The sequence below is a fragment of the Ictidomys tridecemlineatus genome, chromosome 1 (assembly GCF_052094955.1).
Source record: "Ictidomys tridecemlineatus isolate mIctTri1 chromosome 1, mIctTri1.hap1, whole genome shotgun sequence".
NCBI lineage: Eukaryota > Metazoa > Chordata > Mammalia > Rodentia > Sciuridae > Ictidomys > Ictidomys tridecemlineatus.
This window is the reverse complement of record NC_135477.1, coordinates 217,582,920-217,606,834: the sequence shown is the minus strand read 5'-3', so window position 1 is coordinate 217,606,834 and position 23,915 is coordinate 217,582,920. Positions and strand designations below refer to the sequence as shown.

The 23,915-nt window shown below is 36.0% G+C and overlaps 1 protein-coding gene across 8 annotated transcripts in view; it reads right to left on the bottom strand.

Annotated features, from left to right (window-relative positions):
• Pde4d (phosphodiesterase 4D) overlaps positions 1 to 23,915 on the bottom strand; it is a 1,337,035-nt gene that overhangs the window by 668,972 nt on the left and 644,148 nt on the right. The window contains exon 1 of one of the 8 annotated variants that reach the window (XM_078016230.1): positions 5,506 to 6,097. The exons of the other annotated variants lie outside the window; for them this stretch is intronic. Coding sequence (XP_077872356.1) covers positions 5,506 to 5,771 — 266 coding nt within the window. The 5' untranslated portion in view covers positions 5,772 to 6,097. Of the gene's footprint in view, positions 1 to 5,505; positions 6,098 to 23,915 lie in introns of those variants that run through there. 8 annotated transcript variants of the gene reach the window in all.

The following is a 23,915-nucleotide window of genomic DNA, read 5'->3' as shown; positions in this document are numbered from 1 at the left end:
ATGATTAAAAACATTTATCAAGCTCCTTCAAAATCTTCAGGAACTCCTCAAAGTCTCTTGAAAGAGACTTTTCAAAATACAAATTTTAATTTTAAAGGATTTATTCTGTTGTTTAAGAATGTTATTAAGTACTTCTACATTTAGGTATGCTGTAAGTAAAATCACACATGCATATAAATATATTTGAGTATTACCAGGACACCATGTTCCTCAAAGAAATCATATTGCCTAATAGCATTTATGTATACTATAAGACATCTCCCTCCATTCAATATATTAAGCACAGTATGAAATAAAATATTTGATATGAGAATTTTCTCATCTAATTCTTAATCAGGAATATAATCCCCATCACATTATATCAGATATAATATTCAGCTTTTATCAAATTAATAATTTTAAAATGTTTTGAGAGATAATACACAAACTTGAGGGACCTTGATGAGTGCTAGCTATAAATATTAGTTATTGATGGTTAATGTTTCTAAAATAGCTTGACAATACATTGTAGCCTAAATGGACTATTAAATTCAGGAAATTGCATCTTCATCTCCACTATGACAAAATGATTCAATGTATTCTGTTGTGACTATATGTTTTCTTAGATTGGAGTATGATACTGAATGTCATAGTTAACAATATTCTAAGATTTGATAAACAGTTGACTTTTTAGAGCTAAATGAATGTATACTGTTCCATAGTTTATATGAATGATTCAAATCTATGTGTATCAATACAGCTAAATTGCCATATTATAGAATGAAAAAAAGCAAGTTGCTAAAGGGTATATATGATAGTTGTTCTTTTTTACTCCATAACATGGCATTGTGAATTAATTGTAAACACACAAACAGTGGCACATTTGCATGCACATAAAAATAAAGACATGTAAAGAAGAACACACTGACTTCAGTATCCTCTGGGAAGGTAGAATAGTAGGTAAAGGATGAGTGATGGCTTTAGCAGAATCCATTACACTTGATTCTTTACCAAAGCAGGGACTGGGGATACAACTCAGCATTAGAACATTTGTCTAGCATGCTAGAAGCCTTTGGTTTAACTCCCCAATAACTAACACATACACACACATACACACACAAATTGATACAAACAGTGATAAAATACTGAACATTTTTTAAAGTGATGGATATTTGACCTTGTATCATATAAATGTGAAAAATATAGTGATTTAAAATGTCTATAACTAATAATAAATTACTTTGTAAAATAATGTGGAATAAAAGTACAAAAGTGTGGTGATATAAATATGACTACACAATAATTATCAAAGACTAAAAACAATCAGTTGTAACTCACTCATCTGTGACTTTAATTAGACCTAACCCAAAGGAACTGTGTTAAAAATTCAGTGAAGTGAAAACCCGAAAAGATATATAGAATTTCCTGTTTGTTTTTTCTGGAATAAACCTGTATTGGAAGTCAGTTTTCTTTAACAAAGATTCCAGTGACCTTGGAATTCCTGCTGATGTCAGAGGGAATCCCCTAGTCAAATGAAATCAGAGTCCTGTGTACAATCACTAGACAACAATGTTTCATATATTAAGTAAAAATGGTCAGAGTGAGAGCAAGCATGGATGAAAAAGAGTTCTAATCCTAACACACAGTACCGAGCCAAATACTAGTGTACTATAAGTATGGGCCAGTAATATAAACACTACCAATAAGCATTGAGAGAATAGCCCAGGTAAGAAGTACTTCAGAAATTTGAAGAAGAGATTATTTCCAGATGGGAGAAAATGAGGAAATCAAAGGCACTTGAGAGACTGTGGAAGGCAGCAGGCAGAGAAGGGACACCTGCCCTATGATCCTGCCTAACACGGCTCCTCTCTACCTTCCCCATTCTCACAGTCATAAGACAGAAACCCATTCTTTGAATTCTTGGTCTCACCACATATATTCATGCCAATCCATTCACAAACAACTGGCAGGGTAACCTGGAAATTTAAATATGATCCTAATGGTTTATACAGACTGAAGCTGGAGTAATGTACATATAACACATAAGAAGGAAATATTAGATTATGACACTCATGAAGTACCAGTCCTGTGTGACACATTTTAATTTGTACACAATTGTACTTAATAAAACCAAAGCCTCAAATAGATACCACTTCCAGGAATTTGAGTAAACAGAGAAATTGAGGTTACACACTCTCTGCTGGAGTCACATGGCGCTGGAGTATTGGGCCAACTCAGTTTGCTGCTCTGTAAGTGGGTCATGAAAACCCAAATAAAGCCTAAATAAGAACAAGCATGATAAACTCAGTAAATACAGTGTATAAATAGGTGAAATAACGGGGGCTTACTTAAGGAAAGAGAAGACTTTTTACAAAGCTCAAGGACACTAAAATGTTGATCAATGGGTTTGTTCAGTAGATATCTATTAGGTATCCACCACTGGCCAGCACCATGCTGAGCATGGGTGTACCAAGATGAATAGAACAGTGTTCTGGCTCTCTGGTGGGTTACTCCAAGCCTCTTGCCTTAGGAGCAAATGAGCAAAGATTCAAGCTGAGGGGTTACCAGAGCAAATCCTGGACCCATAGATAACAGTTGTAGGAAAGAAGAATTCAATTCTTCATAATCAAACTCTTTTCAATCAATAGGTCTATTAAACAACTCCCCTCCAAAAGGCATGAGGAGAGGGCCAAGAACTTGTTATCAGGGATGTTATTCTAGGAATTCCATGATGATAGAGGATGAACCAGGTTGCAATTAACATACTAGAATGGAGATGGGCTAGCTGTACATTATATCTGTTTTATCTTATTCCTTGGAACAATGTTGAGATAGGTTTCTCAAATTCCTTTGCAAATTAATGTGGCACCGAGCTGATTCTAATGAGAATACCATTATGTGTGCTTGTAGGACTGCCTCACAAACATATATGACACCCTCCTTGCTCCTTCTCCCTGAACTCAGCTGAGCCTGGGAACCTTGGGAATCGTGTTAGCAAACAGCAGAACTACAAGACCGAAGGATCCTTGGTCCCTCAAGCACCTAAATCAAGCTGCTTCCTCACAAATAGCAGAAGCAAGAAGTAAATAATCACTAAGGCAATCGACTGAGATTTGTTTTTGTAGAACAGCAACATCACCTTAACTAAAACAGTTATCTGCCTTGTGACATGGTTTATTTTTTCTACTAGAATGTAAATTATTTTAAACCAAGAAATGACTCTTATTCCTCTTTGAGCACAAAATAGGCACAAAACAAACACTTCAAATATATGCATATCAAATAAAAGGAAATACCAGTGGTAAGAACTAGTATTGTGAGGCAGGATCATATAAGGCATGTATTGAAATAGTTGATAACTTAGGGGAAAGCAGAAGATGTGAATATGGAGGTAATAACAAACAATAAGTTAGCAAGTGTGTGTGTGTGCGTGTGTGTTTGTGTGTTTGTATGTGTGTGTGTGTACAATTTGAAATACATTTTTTTTAATTCTGTGTAATACTTTTAAAATTTTTGAAAGCAAAAATTGGATGATATTTTTCAAAGGATGCCTCTGCATATTATGAAAATCTTGAGACTCATTGAAACAATATGGAAATTTTGAGAGACTCTTTCTGTCTCCTTTGCTAGATGGTTTTAGTCCATGAGATATACTGTTTCCTCTTGAGTTAATTGGGAATCAATATGATATTTTTCTTTATTATCAATACCCATTGCTCTCTCTGTGACTCTCTGATCTGGCTGAGACCTGATAGACCAAAATGAAATATTGGTTGAAATCATGCTCTTGGAGTTTTTCCAAACAGCACCAGAAAAGGAAGTGCCAGAAATTTCAGAAGAAAGCCTGTTTTCATGAGATTTCCTGCCTTCCTTACATCTCAACATGTCCAAATAGTTCAGATAACCTTCTGTTGAACTCTAGGTTGCTTCACTCAGACAAGAATCAAGCAGCAGAGTTCAGACTCATCCACTCAACCATGGGTACAATTTAGGAACTATAACAATAAAGCAACTCAACCAAAAGGGACAGAGGATACCAAACTTCTGGTCCTGGCTGACTATGAGCTGAAGCCAACTTTCCTGGTTTGGCACCCGAAGATGCCTGGTCTTGAGCCAACGCCCTCCCATGGAGTATTTCCCTGTGTTTGTTTCATTCACTGCTTATCACTGGCAACTTTTTCAACAATATCTTCCTTATAGAGAAATCATCATTTTCCAATAATTTTTAAAACTGAAAATCCAATGTTTTAATTTTCTTGTGACCATTATATACAGCTAAACCCCCACACCATCTAGTTTTTAAAATCTTGGAAGCAGTAAGAACATTTTCCCCCAACTAGACACTTAGCTATTTAAAATTGAAATGTTGAAATTGGACATGGTTTTGCCAAGTGACATGCCCTTTGCTTCCTTTGTCATCTACTTTCATCTGTGATATGAATGCATTCCTGGGTACAGCCATGCCACTAGGTTAAATCTTGATTCTACATTCTACTGCTTCCTCCCTTAAAGACCTGTTTCTGTTTTTTTCCATTCCAGGAATACACTTTCATTTGCTATAAAAAAAAACTGTATAAATATCTTTCAGATAGTTTCTCTTCTAATGCATTTATTATTTTCTGTTTGCTATACTGTTTCATCATAATTTATATTCATCTTATATATCACCTATCACTACCTAAAATTAAACAAGCATGTATCCCAGAGCCTCTTCTCAGTCCAAAAACTCCAAAAAAGCTTCACAATCGTTTTAATTAGGCATTTTGTTTGTTTGTTTTAAGTAGGAAAACATCTAGAATCCTCCTCCAGAAAAACACATGGAGGAATATGCATAAAACAATTTCAACCATTATAAAGAAGATAGAAATACTCGTGAAGCAAATTAAAATACTGACAAAATATTCAAACAATCCAAATTTAAAAAACACAATATTACTAAATACTAGCCTGCAACTTTCTGCAGACTTCCTAATTCCTTTCTTCTCTCCTTTGGAAAAGCTGGTTTGAGATTATAAATACAATGAAGCCAATAGTAAGGAAGAGTTTTATGGGGACACATATGACACACACATATGTGTACTATGAGCATCTCTGTTCAAGCTGAGACAGTGCAGAAAAGGGTGGTAAATAGATTTTCATTCTCTCCTTTCTGATTCTTTCCTAAGCTGTTGGAGAACCTGGCAGTGATCTTAGCTTAAGAAACCAAAGAAATGCCACCACATAGGTATGGGAGTAAACTACATTCTTATTTGACATCTGTAATCCAATTTTCTTGTAGGAACTTGCACAAGGAATTGAACTTTGAGAACCATTCCCCTCAACCTCTCTAATTTCCTGTCTCAAGGAATCTTGCCCCGACTTGGACATTTGTGGGATTTATTGTTAATGTTACATTACTACCCATACACCACAGGTGAGGAATGACGATGATCCTCTCTTCCCACTCCCGAAATTAACCACCACGGGAGGTGCAAAATAACCGAGGGGGGGGGGTTACCATTTCCGTGTAATCCGTGCAAACCTTACCATGTATGTGCCACGGTGAAACGACGCTGTTTGGGGATGTTGCTACTGAGAAGCATCCTGCGCAGGAGCCTGGGGGAATTTCTCGGAGAAATCACTGGGGAGAGCTTGGGAGAAACGGATTTCCTCGCTGTCTTGGACTTCTCATGCTGCAACAGGTTTTCCCGCAAGGATTTCACAAGATCCTCATTCAGCCATGGGTTGGGACCATGCGGATTATCCACTTCAGGTACTGTTAAGGTGTCCGGGCTTGTGGTCTGCTGAGCCATTTTCCTGGTCAACTTTGTACAGTTGGCAAAAATCCAGGGCAACGTGGTTGCCTGGCCTCTTTCCAGTGATTCCCTCGCTTGCTCCCGAGTCTGGGAAATGTCCGGGAAAGCAGGTCGGATCCAGCTGCTGTTAGTTCATTCGGCCTCAATCTCTCGGTGGAGACGGGGCTGCGTGTCAACCAGGCGAGCGCACCCCCTGCGGAAGCCTGTTCAACGTCACCGTCCTCTCCCGAGCCCCTGCCAAAGATCACTGACGAGCTCACAAGGCAGAGGAACATGGAGGGAAGCCACAGCGCTGGCGGCTTTTGTCAGCGCTACAAAGCAGCCTGTTAAACTATTGGAACTAATGCGCCGCAGCTGCTCGAGTGACTTCTGCTTATGTACATAAAAAGTCCTGGGGGGGAGGGCTTAACCATCAGATGCCTGCTGCTCAGTTGTTTGGCCAGGCTTTCCATTTGCTTATTCCTGAATCCAAAGGAAAGAAAAACTTTGAACTTGACCTTCCTCTCCTGCAAGGGCTACTTATCTCCCTACAGTCTACGTTCATAAAAGAAAATTGCTAGCCCTTTGGTTTTTTTATAAGGGAAGAATAAACAGGCACTAGCTAGGCAGGAGAAATATTTCCCTGCCTACTAAACTCAGTCTCATGCACCTTATTATAAGACAAATCCCAAGAGTCCATTTCATCAAAAGGACTCCGTCGTCCTCTAGTTAAAAACCACACACACACACACACACACACACACACATGCACACACAAAAGGTTTCAAAATATTACACGTGAAACATATTACAGGTTGCCCGTTGTGTTCCACAACCTTTTTAATGATAGCCCTTTCAAAGCACCAAAGGACAGGATTCAGACCATGAATGTTGTTTGTAATCTTTTGCATTAAAGCTCACACTCCACCAGAGGGTCAGGTGGTTTTCATAAAAGTAATAAAAAAATGATTTTTAAAGTTTCAATTAGTACATATGTTAAATATATAATTTTATGTATTCAACCATTAAAGGGAAAATAAATCTAGCTTTTCCTAATTTTAGTTTTGCATTTTAATGTATGATTTTAATTTGTGATGAATTTAGCTTCTACAGACTTATTCAGAAGAGGTTCAAAATAAATGAGAAGAAATTACTTTCTGTATGGAAAAAAGTAAAAATCTTGTAAAAAGTGAGTAAGTGATAAAGCCTAAGACTCATTATATGGATACTAGAAGTGCAGACATTAGAAGAGCTCCAGGGGAAACCCAAACCTTTAGCAGAAGAATCAGAAGAGAGAGGGGAATAGGGGAAGATAAGAGGGGAGAGAAAGGGGAAGTGCTGGGGACTGAGAAAAAATTATATTCCATCCCCAGCAGACTGGTGATGTTACAGACAGTTTAGGGTTGAAATCAAATTATATTTTCAAGGACTAATACATTTTTTTAAAGACATAAAAATTTAAGAAGGACCTATAGAATGCATCTATACAGAATGGAGACTGAAATAGAGTCAGTGACTTTTTTGGAGGGAAGGATTCTATGATTACTATTAGGCCAATTGTAAGTTTTTCCTGTTTCTCCTCCACCTCCACACACTGCTTCACCTTAAGCTTCAATTCTGAGTGTTACAGATAAGGAGGGATATTTAGTTTCTGTTCACACAAACATAGGATCAACCCATTGGTCCATCTCTCCTGTTGGAGTACCTATAACAATTTATAGGGATCTATGTGTTGTGATTTAATCAGAGTACACTATGCCAATATTTAAAATTGAAAAACCAGAGAGAAATAATTATTATTCCTTAACAGTTTTTATAAATATGATTTCAGCAATGTGCAAAATTAAGTGGCAAGGTTCCTTAGTGAATGTATATATCTATATAAACATACATCCATATATAATATATATCCTGTACACATATGTATGCTATATGCTTATTGATATGTGTGTATGTATAAAGTACATTTCTACATACACATATATTTTCAAAAGTGGGCAGAGGAGTTCCCAAATGCCTTAGTAGTTAGTGCACAATAGGAGTACAATGCTTCCTCTCAAAGGGCTTATTTTAACATAATTAAAAGGCTAGAAAATGCATAGGAAAACACACCAGAACAACTGGGAAGTGACATAATCAGGCTTTGAAAATGGTATGTATATGTGATAAAAGAACTTTGTTATACAGATTGAAGATTGGGAGGTTCAAACATTAATGGAAAGGAAGATAAGAAAGATTTGTACCCACCAGAAATGAAAAAACTAGAAAGTGCAAATATAATAAAGAAGCAAAATGGGCAAAAAGATAAGAAAAAGGAATGAAATAAGAAGGAAAAGAAACTCTGCAGTCACACAGTCAAAAAAGAAAAGAAAAGAAAAAAGATAAAAAAGATCCAAAGAGGATTGAAGGGGAGGGAGAAGATATGGGATAGGGAAAGACAGTAAAATGAGTTTGATCTAACTTTTCATGTATGTATATAAATAAACCACAGTGAATCTCACCATCATGTATGTCCACAAGACAGCAATTTAAAAAAACTGTAACTAAATATTTAGCAGAAGAATCAGTAGAGAGAAGGGAACAGGGGGAGATAGGAGGGGAGGGAAAGGGAAGTGTTGGGAACTCAAGGAAAATTATATTCCATGCTTTTATAATTTTGTCAAAATAAATCCTAGTGTTTTGTATAACTAAAAAAATAAAAATGCAAAAGAAAGGAAAAAAGTAGATACAAAAATTGTTCAGGTTCAAAGACAACAATTCACATTTTAGAATAATGTCATTAAAAGCCAGTATACAACAAACTGACATGGAAAACATAAAATCTTCAAAAAACTTCTCACTTTTTCAAGATTCATTTAAATTCAACATATATTTGGGGGCATTTACTTTGTACTAAGCACCATACTGAGTGCTTAATGCCTTTCAAAGAGGAGCTTGATGATGCCCTTGCCAGCTGAGAGCTTGTAGTCTAGCCACAGGTGACAAGTACAAAACCACAGACATTCAGAAATACATCCCAAGGACCCACACAAGAGCCTTTGTGCTGGAGATGTTTAAATGTCTGCTTTTAAAGAGACCAAAATGACTCTTAATGACTAGTATAGAAAGATATACTTCTTAGAATAATATGGGCTTTTTATTTAGAAATTCATTAAGTTCAAGAGATCCCAGATTCTTCTTCTTGCTTTCAGTGGCCTCCTATAAGGCACTTAACGAAGAACAAACTGTTTACATGCTGGCCTTCTCATAAATGGTATTCATATAGGATGCTCATAGAGACTTGGCACTTTGTTGATGAGCACAACTAAGCTTAAATAGAAGATAAAACAATATTCTGTTAAAATTCCATTGGGCCGGTGGTTAGACATGGACTAAACCTAAAGGAGGGCATTCTGCAAGTCTCCCATTGTTTTGGTGGGTGTTGAAGGGCTCTATCACAATAGATCAGGATTGAGAGCCTCTTCACAGGTCCCAATATCCTATCATCATCATTAGATTAATTTCCTAACAACCGCTATTCCCTCAAATGATGCATGCTGGTTTTTAAAAATAAAAATTTAATTTTGGTTTAAAAATTCTTTGCTAAGACCCCTTGAAACAACTTGAAAAACCCAGCTGTGTTGCAAAGTCAGACTTGAAAATTACTGCCTTAGGAAATATAAATTTGTCAAGGTCTGATGATAAAAGGGTGGGTGAGTCTTGGATAGACTGGCCATGTCCTTCATAGTAATGCATAGGGTCAAGAGGAGCTTTTCCAACAGGAGCACTCCAGAACCTGCCTTTTGCACAAAGTCTCTTTAAAATTAGCTATCAGAAACTTGTCTGGAAAACACTATACTGTAAGTGACAGCCAAATAAGGCCGTAGGTTTTTACAAGTGGAAATTTGAAAGTGGGCGAAGTATTTTGATAAAATCACCCACGCCTAGAACAGCAGAAAATATCTCAACTTTATAAAGTTTTCCTAGATACCTCTTGGTGGGTTTTCAGATGTTTTTTTAGATTATTCAGAACTTGACAACATTTTGTTTTATTAATTATTCATTGACAGTAAAACAAAGAACACACGATTTAAGCAGAACAAATATTGGAAAAATATACCCTTGTGCAGGTAACTGCAAGTGCGGGATTTCCCACAATTGAAAAGAAACAATTGTGTGGTTCATTCAAAAGAATGGATAAATTAAAATGATTTATACTTGGCCAAATAAAGCATTGTTGGCTTCTCCTGACTTTGTTTTAATTAGGTAAATATGTATTACTATGAGATTGTTTTCAAATTGCCCATAGGATGTGACCCGTGGAAATGACCACAGAGTGCACGAGAGGTTGTTGTCTAATGGTTAAGAGGGTGTGGCATGTGTTTGGAGCTGAAAAGCTTGTCTTGAACCCCAACTGTGCTCTTTACTATTTGTATTACTTTGTGGCTCTTCATCTGTGGAATAGAATGAGGATAATTATGAAGAGGAAAAGGAGGATGAGGAGGAGGATAACTATTATGTAAAAATGATGCAAGGATCAAATATGTTAATACTCATGAAATAAACTGTACTTTAGATTATACAGAAGAGAGTGAAAGGAAAGGAGGGGGCAAGAAGATTAGTAGAATGAATCAGACATTATTACCCTATGTTCATATATGATCACATGACCATTGTAACTCTACATCATGTACAACCAGAAGAATGAGAAGTTATGCTCCTTTTATGTATGATGTGTCAAAATGCATTCTACTGTCATGTACTACTAAATAGAAAAAAAAATTTAAAAGTACTTGATACACAATAAGCATCCAATAAATGATACCAGAAATGTACACTTTCTAGATACAAATTATGTGCCTGGAATTTTACATTTTATTTGATTTAATTATTGCAATCAACCTAAGGGTGGTTTTTCTTTTGTTTTGTTTTATGCTATTTCATAGATGAGAGCATAGGAAGTTACAGAACTTGCCAAAGGGCATCATAATTCAAACATCAGTAGATGTGGGATTTGAAGTCTGAGGTGACAGGCCTTTGGTTTTGATGCTATACCACAACACCCCAGATAGAAAAGCTGCTCTAAAATTTAAAATCAATTATAGCTATTTCTTGGGGAAAATAATAGACACTTGAGGGCTTTGAATTCTTGGTCCAGTTAGCACTAAATTCTGCCCTTGACTGTACTCAGAACACACACCGTGACAACCTGTGAAGGCTGCCAAGTCATGGAGTTTGTATAGAGGCATGGGATTTAAGTAAGGGCAGCTGGAGGTGGAATTCCTGAGGGCTTTCCCCGCGCCCCATCTATATGCCTTGACTCCTTTGATGGGAATAAGTTTTAAACTCCATGGTAGTTTTCCACTTTGCCAAATAAAATCTTCCAAAATTATTTGACCTCAATTTTCATCATGATTTATTTTCATTTAGAAAATTTATCTCTTTATCTAAAAGTTCATCTGAACATTGTAGGATAATAGCTTTTTCAGTCTTTCTCATCATCACTGAACTTTAATTAGGTTCTAGGCTAGTTGGAAGAGTAAAATGGAGAGGGGCTAACCAAGCAAGAATTGCAAGATAAAATATCTACATGAGTAATAGAAGATATATACAGCCCTCCCAACAAAGAGAATATACGATAAAAGTCAAATTAACAATGGAAGTTATTGATGCTTCAAGGGTCAAAAGAAGTGTCCAAGGTGGCACCCATCTGTAATCCCAGCTGCTTGAGCGACTGAGGCAGGAAAATCTCAAGTTCAAGACCAGCCTCAGCAACATAGTGAGACCCTGTCTCCAAATTTTTAAAATGCTTTCAACGGACTGGGGATGTAACTCAGTACAGCGTTTATCTACCATGTGTGAGTCTCTGGGTTCAATACTTACCTCCCCAAAGAAGTGATGGATAAATATCTAAACAGAGAATCAATAAAGAAGCAGGGCTTGAATTAAATCTTGAAAGATAATTTTTTGGAAGGATAATGGTAACAAAGTTTAAGGAAGGTGGGTATTTTGGGGAGGTAAGGGATGTTGCATTTTTAGACTCTTTACTATGGAAAAATCAGTAAAAAAATGTATTTGGTACATTGATAAAGAATAGAGAGGGAATTTAAATAAGATTAATGTGCTGGCAATATGTACTATAATTTGAAATCAAATTATTTTGAAGGCTATTTCAATAGCTCCTATTCAATATAAATTTGTGTAGAAATGTAAAGAAGCTAGGGAAGTAAAAATCACAAGAATCTATTTACTGGCTCTCTAGGAGTGCAAAAATCAATACAAAAAGTCAAAACTTGGACATTTCTTAGCATAATTAATTATACATTCCATCTTATCAAATATAGTAATCCCAGCTACTTGGTATTACCTAATTAATCATCAAAGCCTTGTAGTATTTTAAACTTTTCTAAAATTTACTGAACAAAACAAATGAATGTCTTGATTTACATGACAGTTACATTTTGAGCATACAATCATATTCTTCCAAGCTCAATTCATTTAAAATCTAGTTAAATTTTTCTAGATTACAATTAAATGTTAGATATCTCCTGAAATAGTAAGTCAACATTTTGATTGAGAGAAAAGTTAACATTTTCTAAGTACCAACTCATATCAGCAACATTAACACAGCATGTTTATTTTATTTGTGAAAAAAAACCTGCAATATAAACAAGGCAAGAGCTTCTACTTTTCTCCCAAAACATTGACTTTTTGAAGTCCAGTAATAGAAGAGCCATTGCTAATTACTTTCCTAAAATGAAACTCAAAATGCCCACTCTAAATATTATACAGTAAGTTCAATAGCCACCAAAAATTTTAATATATTATCATACCCAACCATTTCCAAACCATCTTTCAGTGGGAAGGATAACCATGCATTTTGCCTTTCAACATGCAAACCAAAAACAAATAAGTAAATAAAAGAGAACCCTACATCCCACTCTGTCTTTAGGCTATACCTCAGCCTGCTGAATTACTGAAAAAGTCTCCAGATTGAAGTGCAGCACACAAGTGCAGTCAGCAAAAACACTTTGATTTATTACTTACTTTGAGTTTCACAATCATTCTAAGGAGGTTGGCATTCTTTCCCACATCTTAAAGTTGAGAAAAATTACATTTCAAAACAAAGTTAAATGACTTCCTCGAGGTCATGCACACCCAGAAAGATCCATATCTTCTCAAAGTCAAAACCAAGAGATCTCCAAACTCCCCCAAATTGTTCATTGTGTCACAAACAACAGACATAGGTAGTGGAAAAAAGACTTGGAGTACTCCTTCAGAGTCTTTGCTCATAATGAAAGTTAACAAGAAAAAAACAAATGTTTGATTTCCTGGTCTACACAATAGACATGAAAATGAACAGAATCCAACCCAAGTCCTAAGCTCTGAGGAATATAACACAGCTGTGACTTATTCAAAACCTGCACCAAGGAACCCACTTCCTCATCACCCATTGGCCCCAGGAGAGGACTTTTAGATTCTTTCTCAAATTAGCATAATATAACTGGAAAACTTCCCTCAGACTCTCACCTAGAATCCCCTTCTCAGTCATTCTGGTTTTGTGATGTGGTTTTTATAAGACAGTGTATTTCACTGAGAGTGTCTGTAATTCAGGGGTTTATAACTGTAGTTGGGATTTTTCATATTTAAGGTCTTTTCTAAATGATTTCTCACAAGCAAATCGTATTTCCAGGGATAACCTTATTTTTTCATACCTACCTAGGAGGAACATTCTGAAACCTAGATGTTTATGTGGGGCACTTTCACGAAGGGCATTATTTGAACCGGAGTTTTATTCTACAATTACCAACCTAAGTCACCTTGAACGAGTTCATTTCACCTCTTTGGAAGTGTTTTCCAGTAAGAAGTGCCAAGTTACTGAGGTCTTAAAACTCGAAAAGTGTGTGGTCCAGTGGTTTTTAGCATGTTCAGAGCATAGACTTTAAAAGGGTGAATGATATGACATGTGGATTATATCTCAATAAAGTTGTCTTTAAGACAAAACACATTTACAGAAAAAAGTTGCATTGAAATAAAAAGAGAACAATGAAATATACATCAGATCCTAGACTTTGACTGCAAGTTTCACTTGTATGCAATTCAAGAAAACCCATTATCAAGTGCCAGATGATCTCTTTCACTTGCACAGGAGGTTGATGAGTACTATAGACCATGCTTAAGAAGTGTCAAGGAAAGGATATATTCAAAATCGAAGGAAAATGAGAATGGGAAACAAGACAGTGCCACACTAAAGAGTTGCCTTCTTGTATTTATGGCCCTGAAACTTGTGAAAATTCCTTCCCTAACTGGGTGAAAAAATTTGTTCTGACATCTGAGTCACAGCTAGGGAGACAGAGTGGGAGAGCAATGCCTAAGTTAATTTAATATTTGGAATCAAAGCATTGTTTTGGTTCTAAAATAATGAAACCGCAGAGAGAGGTATATTCATTGTTACATAAGAAGTCAGATTTTCAAAACTTCGGGGCTTAATTAACCTTTTAGGCGATAAGAGGAACCTCTGAATGAACAGTTTCCAAAGTATACCCCACCAAAGACTCGCTTGGGCTAATTTTAATAAGTGTTGTATAAATTTTTTTAAAAAAGCATTTTATGATTTGAAAAATAATTGGACTGTGTTGAATACAATCAAAAATTACCTCACAATAAGAGCTCTACGCCATTTAATATGTTAATGGGATTTATGCATGAAGACTTGCTTGGCTCTGAGCCCACCTGCATGCTCCAGCATTTCCAGAGATGAATGTTTCCAGGAACTCAACTGGACTTACTACAAGCATCTCCGTGAACATTGCTAATAAATAATATGAACTTTCCTGGTCTTCTGGGAGGTGTGTGTGTCACTCATGGACCAGCAAGATTATCCAGTATCCATGCACTAGAGTAAGTAGGGATGGACAGCTAATAAAATCTTGCAGATGAGGGAAGATAACTTGGACCCAGGTGATGCTACCTACTCCTTTATATGCGGCCATTTGTGTAGTGTTAAATCAGCTGCTGATATTTTAATAAATAATACATTTTAAAATAACTTGTATTACCTAATATTACATAACAAATCAAAAACAATATTCTTCATAAGAGTAAATACACTCTAAAAGTTTCAATTACACAAGAAGACTTTGCTATGTTACATCTAGACTTTCAAGATGAGGCAAGAATGATTTAATAGAAGTTGAAACAATTTATTTTGCAAGTGTGATAAAATTCTCTACCTATTTCTTTATTACTAATTGAAATCATAAGGCAAATTTTAAAACTGGTAGACTGCTTCCTAAATGTAATATACTTAATTATTCTAAAGCATTTAATGGGACAAATAGTATGTACTTGGTTCCCTTGGCACAGTAGGAAGGCTGATGCTTGTGTATCTGAAGACAATATTTGTCCTCACAGTCAGCTGAGACTTCAGCTCTAGCCTGCAGTACCAAATGAATTATTGCCAAGGATGGCTACCATTAGAAGTTTCAGGACTACTTAATCAGGAAAGTGTGTGTCTAGGAAATCTATGTCCTATAGTTCATGGAAAACTGCAAAGACAGACATATGCTTTTCATTCTAGTGCTTTCCAAGAAGTTATTCTGACCTGAATATGTTCAGATGGTTAATAAATTCTGATTTTTTTATCCTAAAAGTATTATTATTAGTGTGTGAGTGTGTGTGTGTGTTGTGATGGTGGTGCTAAGGACGGAACCCTAGTGCTAGGAAAACACTCTACTACTGAGCTTCACTCCCAGCTCCTTTCTGAAATTATTATTGTAAGCCCTAACAAAATAAATAGGAATACCTATTACACTATTATTACAAAGTTAAATAATCCAGTGAGCCTAATAACTACCATTTATATTCTAAAATTATATAAACATTACACAGAGCCAACCAGTAATCATTTAATCAATTACAAAGAGAAAAAAAAATGTATGACAAAGACATGCTCTTATTGCACCCATAGTGAAACCCCTCAGTCTGAGATGCTGTTACCTCATGATCCTTGTGCTTTAAATGCCCAGAACATGGTAAGTGTTTAGACACTTATCAAAGGTGAAGAAGTGGGGAGAAAAGGGTTTGGTATAGTTTGTTTTAGCATTTTGTATGTGTGCTTTTAGATAGTTAACAGCTTAAAAATACAGCGTGACCAAGTCAATCTACACTAATCTTTTTATTAAACATCTAAAATGTTGGGAAATCTTGTTAGGCATGCTTTTCACTTCACCAATGTATTTACTTTAAATTATCTAGATAATATATATTTTCATTGTAAACATTTTAAAAGTTCTGTAGAAATCTGAAGATTCTATAGACACATCCCCAAACTCAGCCCTCCCCACAGGTAACCTGGCATGTGCCTCTCTTCCTGGAGTTCTGTTTTCCATTATAGAGATCACCAGTCAAATGCAGCTATTCGCTCCTGAAATGCAGCAAGTACAACTGAGATCCTGAATTTTAATTTTTATTCCATTTTATTTATTTAAATAGCCTTATGTGACTAGTGGCGGATATAATGGACAATAAATTGTAGACCTTCATTCATGAGATTTCATGTAATTTTATGTGCCCATAGAAAGGTATCTTTCTGTTTCCTGAAATGTTTTGAAAAAGTATCATATTTAATAATCATCTAGTAACTTGCTTATTTTCTTCAACAAAATCTCCTCTGTCATTTTTAGCTAATATGTATTAGTCTGTAGTATGGCTATTTCATAATTCATTAGCCAGTTGCCTATGGAAGAGAATTCAGATTTCCATTTTTTCCTACTATTATGTACAAAGAACAACTTTGCAAATCATTGGTCATACCTTTCATTGGTAACATATTTGTCCTAAATAATGGATAGTTAGAAATAGGATTCTAAGTGGTAAGATATCTACATTCTTAAAATTTTCATTAAAATTGCCAAATTGTTCTCCAAAGTGGATGATTCAATTTATACTCCCACCAACAGTGCTTGAGTTCCCACATTTTCCCCCTCAAACAGCCTCATGTCACCATCAATTTCCCTGCACTAGTTGTCAAATCCCTTCCTCCCTCAAGAATATCTTCTATTTTTTATGTTTCTAGTGTAGAAGATATTAAGAAGAGCATCAGTGGCTACCATTAAAATTCACAGAAGTGGGGAGGTATTTTTCGCTCTGCTTCCCAGTCAGTGTTCAATTTTAGCTCTTTAGCAGTTTTCATTGACAAAGCTTTTCCCAGAAGTGTCTCTAATATGACAATATCTACATGTTGTAGAAGGCTTTTGAGAAGAAAAAGGCATTAACTTTCTTTTTTCAGTAATGTTCTGGCGCTGCTCAGTAAACTATCTTTTAAATTGCTTTTCCTATAATAAAGATGGATTGTGCTGGGCATTTATCCTTCCTGCCTGCTCCCTCATTTACACGTCAGCATGGAAGCTGAAATGGCTGGCCAGGACTCTTACTCTTTTGTGGAATTTTTCCCCTGAGCAAAATCAACAGTCTACAGAGAAAGAATAAACTCACAGACTTATTGGATCCTGGTCTGATAGTAACGTCACTGCAGCATCCTTAAGTAAACAATTTCTGTGTGATTAAATGGATGCTTGGCTAGAATTCTAGTCCTGACTGTACTATACTTGTCCTTTTAGCTGAATCAAGCCAACCATACTCGAGTTCTATGTTTTCTTATCTGAAATGATGGTGACAGAATAGATGACCACAGAGGTAGCCAAATCAAAGTTGCAATGGACAAGGGAATGTAGTATCTATACAACTATTGGTTGATCTTTTGGTTTATGTTAACAAGTAGGACAAAAGTGAAACGACCAAAAAGTATGTTTAATTTCACTCATTTGTCATTGATGAGGGAAATTTCTTTGCTGATTTCAAGAAACCAAACTGGCATCAGTGAATATAGAGGCGGGAAGTTGGGAAGAGATTCACTGTATTGTATCATTGTATAGTGTTTCCATCAAACAGATGCATTAAGAAAATGCATCAAGAACATAGATAATGTCATGAAATTATCAGGAAGGGAAAAGTTTAGAGTAATTTGTATTGCCTTTGTTTTTAATATTAATATTAGTTGAAAGTTCGTATAGTTTTAAATAGTTGATGAATTTAACAGTCTTCTTACAAAATGCCCAGATGATTAAACACAGTTTCTTGTTAAGTTAGATAGATCAGCTCCCAAACACTGCTGTTTAGTAGTTATTTGAGTTTCTTCTAAGTGAAGAGCCTCTTTTGTGATTTTCTTAAAACCACTGTTTTTTGTATTAACTTTTAGAAGTTATTTTTTTGGGGGCAGGGAGTGTACAAGAAATTGAACTTCAGAGCACTCTACCACTGAATCACATCCCCAGTCCTATTTTGTATTTTATTCAAAGACAGGGTCTCACTGAGTTGCTTAGCACCTCGCTTTTGCTGAGGCTGGTTTTGAACTAGAAATCCTCCTGCCTCAGTCTCCCAATCAGCTGAGATTACAGGTGTGTGCCAACACACCTGACTACTTTTAGAAGTTCTTTATAGTTTCTAGATAAGACACCTTCATCAAATATATATATAATTGCTAATGCCTTTCTTGGGCATAGGTCCTACTTTTTAAGAGGAGGCCTGACAAATATAGGATTATCATATAGTACGTAGTAAGTGCTCAATAATTGGTTGGTCAAAAGGCATACTGACATATGGAGATTATAGTGAGCCCTGGATTCTTAAGTCACATGCTGCCTTTATATGGAAACATTTCAGAAAAGGAGGTCCTTCCTTTTACTTTTATATCATGTTTTACTCTCTTACAGGGCCACAAGTCACCTACGTTAGTGATAACCAACTTATTTTTGAAATACAAGACCTTGAAGTTAAGAATCACACAATTTGGAGATTGTAAAGGAATTTAAAGACCTATTGGTTTTATCCACCTTACCCATCAATGTCAGTCTGTTTTATATGTAGTCCTAGGCTGTTTCCTTTCCACCAAAGTGATACATTTTATGAATTCATTTAAGAAATTGTAAGATTGTAAGCAATTGTGCTCTAACAATTTTTGAGAATTTTATAAATAATATGTTGGGAGACCTATAGGAGTTAAAACCAGGCATGAAAGACAATATGAAACACATTTGATTTGTGTGTGTGTATGTGTGTGTGTGTGTGTGTGTGTATGTGTGTGTGTGTGTGTGTGTGAGTGAGTGTGTACACTAAGAATTGAACCTAGGAGTGCTTTACCACTGAGCTACATTCCAAGTCCTTTTTATTTTGTGGATACATGGTCTTGCTAAATTGAGGAGACTGGCCTTCTACTTGTGATACTCCCACCTCAGCCTCCTGAGAAGCTGGGATTACAGGTGTGCACTATCACACCCAGCAACAAATGTAATCTCTATAATAGAATGTGATGATCTAAAATCTCCTTTTTGCTCCATGGGATGATCTCGGGGCCCTCTTTGTCCAAGCTTTGGGACTTTCCCAGCCCTTTCTTCTCTTTCTTCCACAACTTGTCTCTGTTTTTCTAAGTAACACCGGGATGTTAATACAGATGTACTGATACATTATCCCATCCAAAGGAACATAGTTCATATCAGCCAGGAGCTTCTAGAAACTATGTCTGAACATACCAGAGAAACTATAATGGGAAGATTTCAGGCACCTTCAGAGGTCCTGAAATCCTTCAAACTATAGCTACTTTTTCAATCTTGGCTATATTATTAAAATCACCTGAAAAGGTTTCAAAAGCTCAGTGTCCAGGCCATGCCCCAAAGAAAATCAGGAAGAATCTCTAAGGGTGGGACCTGGTCATCAGTCCTTTTGTAAAAGTGGTAGAATACTCTGAAGTTCAATTCCTTGTAAAGCTCCTCAGATGATTGTAATGTGTAGCCAAGTTTGACAGTAATGCAGCTTGAGAAAAATGAGCACCCACATCTATACGTTAAGGTCATTCATTCTGCACAGTCCTGATAGAAATGGCCATCTGTTTTCCAGAGAGGAATCAGAGTCCATTAAGACCTGTAAGACAATCTTTTTCTTCTCTGGGCTACATGGTCTTGCTCTACTCTCTTAGGACTACCTTCCTCAGGCCCCTGTACCAATCTTCAATCCATTTGTGCTTTTCTAGTCTAAAATATTCATTTTACATGAAATGGTATTATCCATTTCTAACTACTTTAGAACCAGATATAATTCATACATGTTTATTTACAAAACATAATTTGATATGTGGCTGCATTTTATCAACCCTGGAATCACTCAGAGTTGTTATTGATGTTCTGTGTTAGAAGTAAAAAAAAAAAAAAAAAAAAAATGCCAGGCAACTTGTCTGAGCTCAGAAGAATTTTAGGACTCATCTGCATGAGAAGTAACTGACAATCAAGCAAGGGAATAAGGAATTCCTTCCCAAAACCCACAGCTCTCCAGGAGAACCAGGAAGTGCATGCCTGTGATTCCAAATGCAATTTCCAAATTAAAAACAAAACCACAAAATTAAAAAGAATCGTGCTTTTTAACATTGACAGTTGTGAACCAAAGTTCTTAGGCCTTTGTGGATGAACATCCAGGATCAAAATTAATGCAGATGATATTTTAAATATAGAGGAGACTCAAACTCCACTCAGTTCTTTCTGACTCAAATGAAAAGGAAAAGGTAAACAGTAAAATCTTACAGTCTGTGACTGAGGGATGTAATGAAGGGCAGGGCATGGAACAGGTTGAAACATGCAATAAACCAGGTGTCACTCTTGACATTTGGTAAGCAAATTAGCATAATTTTTAATATTTCAAAACATGTTTGGAATTAAGCAGGATTTTAGAGAGCCTATTTGAAAGGAGTAAACATTGTACCATTTCAGTCACTAAAACTTAAAACAATATACAGATTTATTTTGCTTATCCATAATTGCTGTCTTAAATTAATCTTACTTTAAAATGGACACAATATTTTGAAAAGTTTTATTTACTACAAAGTTATTCTTCTCTTGGAATTGGCATGATATTTACGTTTTTAATACTGGGTACAAATATATTAGTTTATAACTAAATCCACATTTTTTTTCATTGCATAGGCAGAATAGGAAAAATACAAGGGTATGAAATAGAAAAGAGTATGACTACTATCCCCAAATTTATGTATTTGTAGCTTTCATTTGCAACTACTAGCAAATTTCTCATGATAAAATTATCAATAGAAGAATATTCCTAAATATTAGCACTCTATTGTTTGATTTATACATTCAACCCACATACACTGAGCACCCTCTCTGTTCCAGGAATGCATTTATGTAAAAATGACACAAAGATACATAGGTCTGGATTGCTGTCCTCTCTCAGAAGAGAATGTGAACCACTGTAAAGCAGCCAAGGGTTGTGAGCTATGAAAAACTCCTCCCCTTCTTGACAGTATTTCAGATGACGAAGATGAGGAAGGGGATACTATTGTTCATACTTAGAGGACAGACAGGTGGCAATTTTAAGTCACTTTTAGGCAAAACAATCTGTAATAGCTCTTATAAGAATGAAAACATAATTAGCTTATGCATGCTTTAAAAATCAATATGGCTCTTCTTATCATTTTTTCATATCACATGCATAGTGAAGGACAGTGCCACGTTTCTGCAGGCTGTGCTCCAGCCTTCTGCTCTGTGGAATCAAGTATGTGGTTTGCTTGTGATGCAACTCCTGCGTTTGTTGCCAATGACAACGGTTGTTTCCTTCATTAGGTTTCATGTGGTTGGTCAGGTTATGTCATGAGAATTGTACTGAGAAGAATTATGGATGTGTTGAGTGCCAGCTTTGTGCAATGAGTACTTTGTGGGGTGAGGGGTGGTAGCTGTCAGGGTTGCTTTTGTCGGGAAAACAGAAGTACAGACTCTGGAGTACCCTACGTGAGTTTTGCACGTCATCTGGCTTCTCCTTTTTCCCACCTGGCATCTATTTTCCAGCCTCTAGAAAATTGCTTATGTGTGTACAGAAAGTTCCATTGATCCATTCTCTTCTGTTGCCTTCCACATTCCTGTGGCTTCAAGAAACCTTGAACCGCAATCTCCCTCTACTCTTAGCATGCATTACTGAGAACAACTTTAAGTCAACTATAATTTTCAAGAGATTCTGAACATGGATTTGGAAAGATAAGGTGTTATTGAATTGAATTAAAATAAATTCAGGCTGGAGTCCAATTGCTTCCAGCTTTTCCCCTCCCTCTCTGGGTTAACAAGTGTTTCCAAAGCCATGGGGCATTAGGAATCCTGAAGCAGCTAATTAAGAATGCTGATCTACATCATATGAAGCATGTGTGCTCCAGTAGCTATAAAACCTCATCTTCCTGAGGCTATTGCAATGATGTTGGAGCACATAGAATTGTATTTTGACATTCTGCTCCCTGCCTGTGGCAGAAAATAACCTTCTTAACAGGCACTTTAGGCAAGGGTAGTCCTTCCAGCATTAAAAAGAAAAAGTCTCATTGCATGACCATGAAAAAGTAAATGAACATTTCCTCATGTTCAGACTATGACTCACAGCTGGCCTGTTCGAGGATGAAAGCCTGAGGCATTCTCTTGACACATTGTCCAACCAAGGGACATACAGGATTGGTGAGACATTGGGTTTCATAGCTTTGGATCAGCCATCTTCCAAAAGGCAGCTAAAACCAAGATAAATGAGGTTTCTGATGTCCTTTCCCAACTTTTTCTACCTATTTAAAGATTTCACCATGTAAATAAACATAAGTGATTGAAAAAAAAAACCTATCAGTTTTTTTCAAAAACATCGGACAAGTTGAGATGAACGGGCCTCATCTTGTAGATTTGTGTGTAAGTTATGTGCTTCGCTAATAAAGTCATCTGTCACACTGACGAAAATGCCTTATCTCTTGCCTCCAGCTTATAATCCATCTTCCATAATGTAACCTAAAATGGCTTTCTAAAATGTGTCACTCCTTATGAATAAACTTGACTTTTTATTTTTTGGTTTCATGATAAATAACATGCACATTTCTTATGCTATTTATACCAAAGCTATCACTACGAGATTCACATCTGTATAATGATGTACCAGGTGGAATACAGTGTACCAGGTAGAATATTGAGTGTTCTAATTCTATAGCTACAGAAATTTAGTTTCCAACATTTCTGGCCCCTTCAAGCCTATTGAAGTATCTACCCAATTACTTGTCTTTCTATTGGATTCTTTGTTCTTCCTTAAGGTGCTGCTCAAATGTCACTTGCTTTGGGAACCGTTTCTTCACCTCTCAGGCAAAAGCACTCACCCTCTCTAACCCTTCTGTCATGATACCACAAGGATAGGTTTGTGAGTTATCTTTTTGTCCCTGATATTTTTATTGCCCATAATAAATGGAAATAAGGTAATAAATGACTGAATATAGGAATAAATAGATGGATAAATGGATGCAACTGTGTCACTGAACTAGATCATTCATAAAGGTTCTTTGAATTCTGTAATTCATTTTGTAAGATTAACTTATTTGTTCAATTTTTGTTTAATTTTTTGGGAGGAAGTACTAGGAACTGAACCCAGGGGCACTTCACTACTGAGCTATATCCCCAGTTCTTTTTAATTTTGAAACAGGCTCTAAGTTACTGAGGCTGGAATTGAATTTACAATCCTCAGGTCAAGGTCTCCTGAGTTGCTAGGATTACCAGCATGCACCACCATGCCCAGCTTCTACCCTGATTTATTTTAAGGAGGAATATTTAAAGTGATAACCAGGAAAAAACCAGTTAGCAGCTAAAATTAATATTCAGTGATATATGAAATGCAAAATGGGATTTTAACTTACCCCTTGCATTCATTTATTCCTTAACTCAATGCTTCTTATAAAGACAACAGAAGCATCACATATCAAAATAAAAAGCTAAGTCTATTTAAAAGACGAATTCCTAAAATTAGGAATTCATCTTTTAAAATGGATAAATAAAGACAAAAGCTGGAAATGATACTAATATGCTAAAGTCGTAAGTGAAACTACTCAAACATGCTAAAAGGTGGGCTGAATTAAAAGTAGAATAGAAACAAAGTAAAGCACCACATTTGCTTCTAACAAAAATAATAACAAGATATGTAGAAAATAATAACAATAATAAGCTATGTAAAAAACCCAACACTTGCAGCAAAAAAATAGGCAAAGGATATATCTGTAGGAGGATATAGTAGAGGACTTTAAAATGATGGCTTTGCAATATTGGACATCACAATATCTGATTT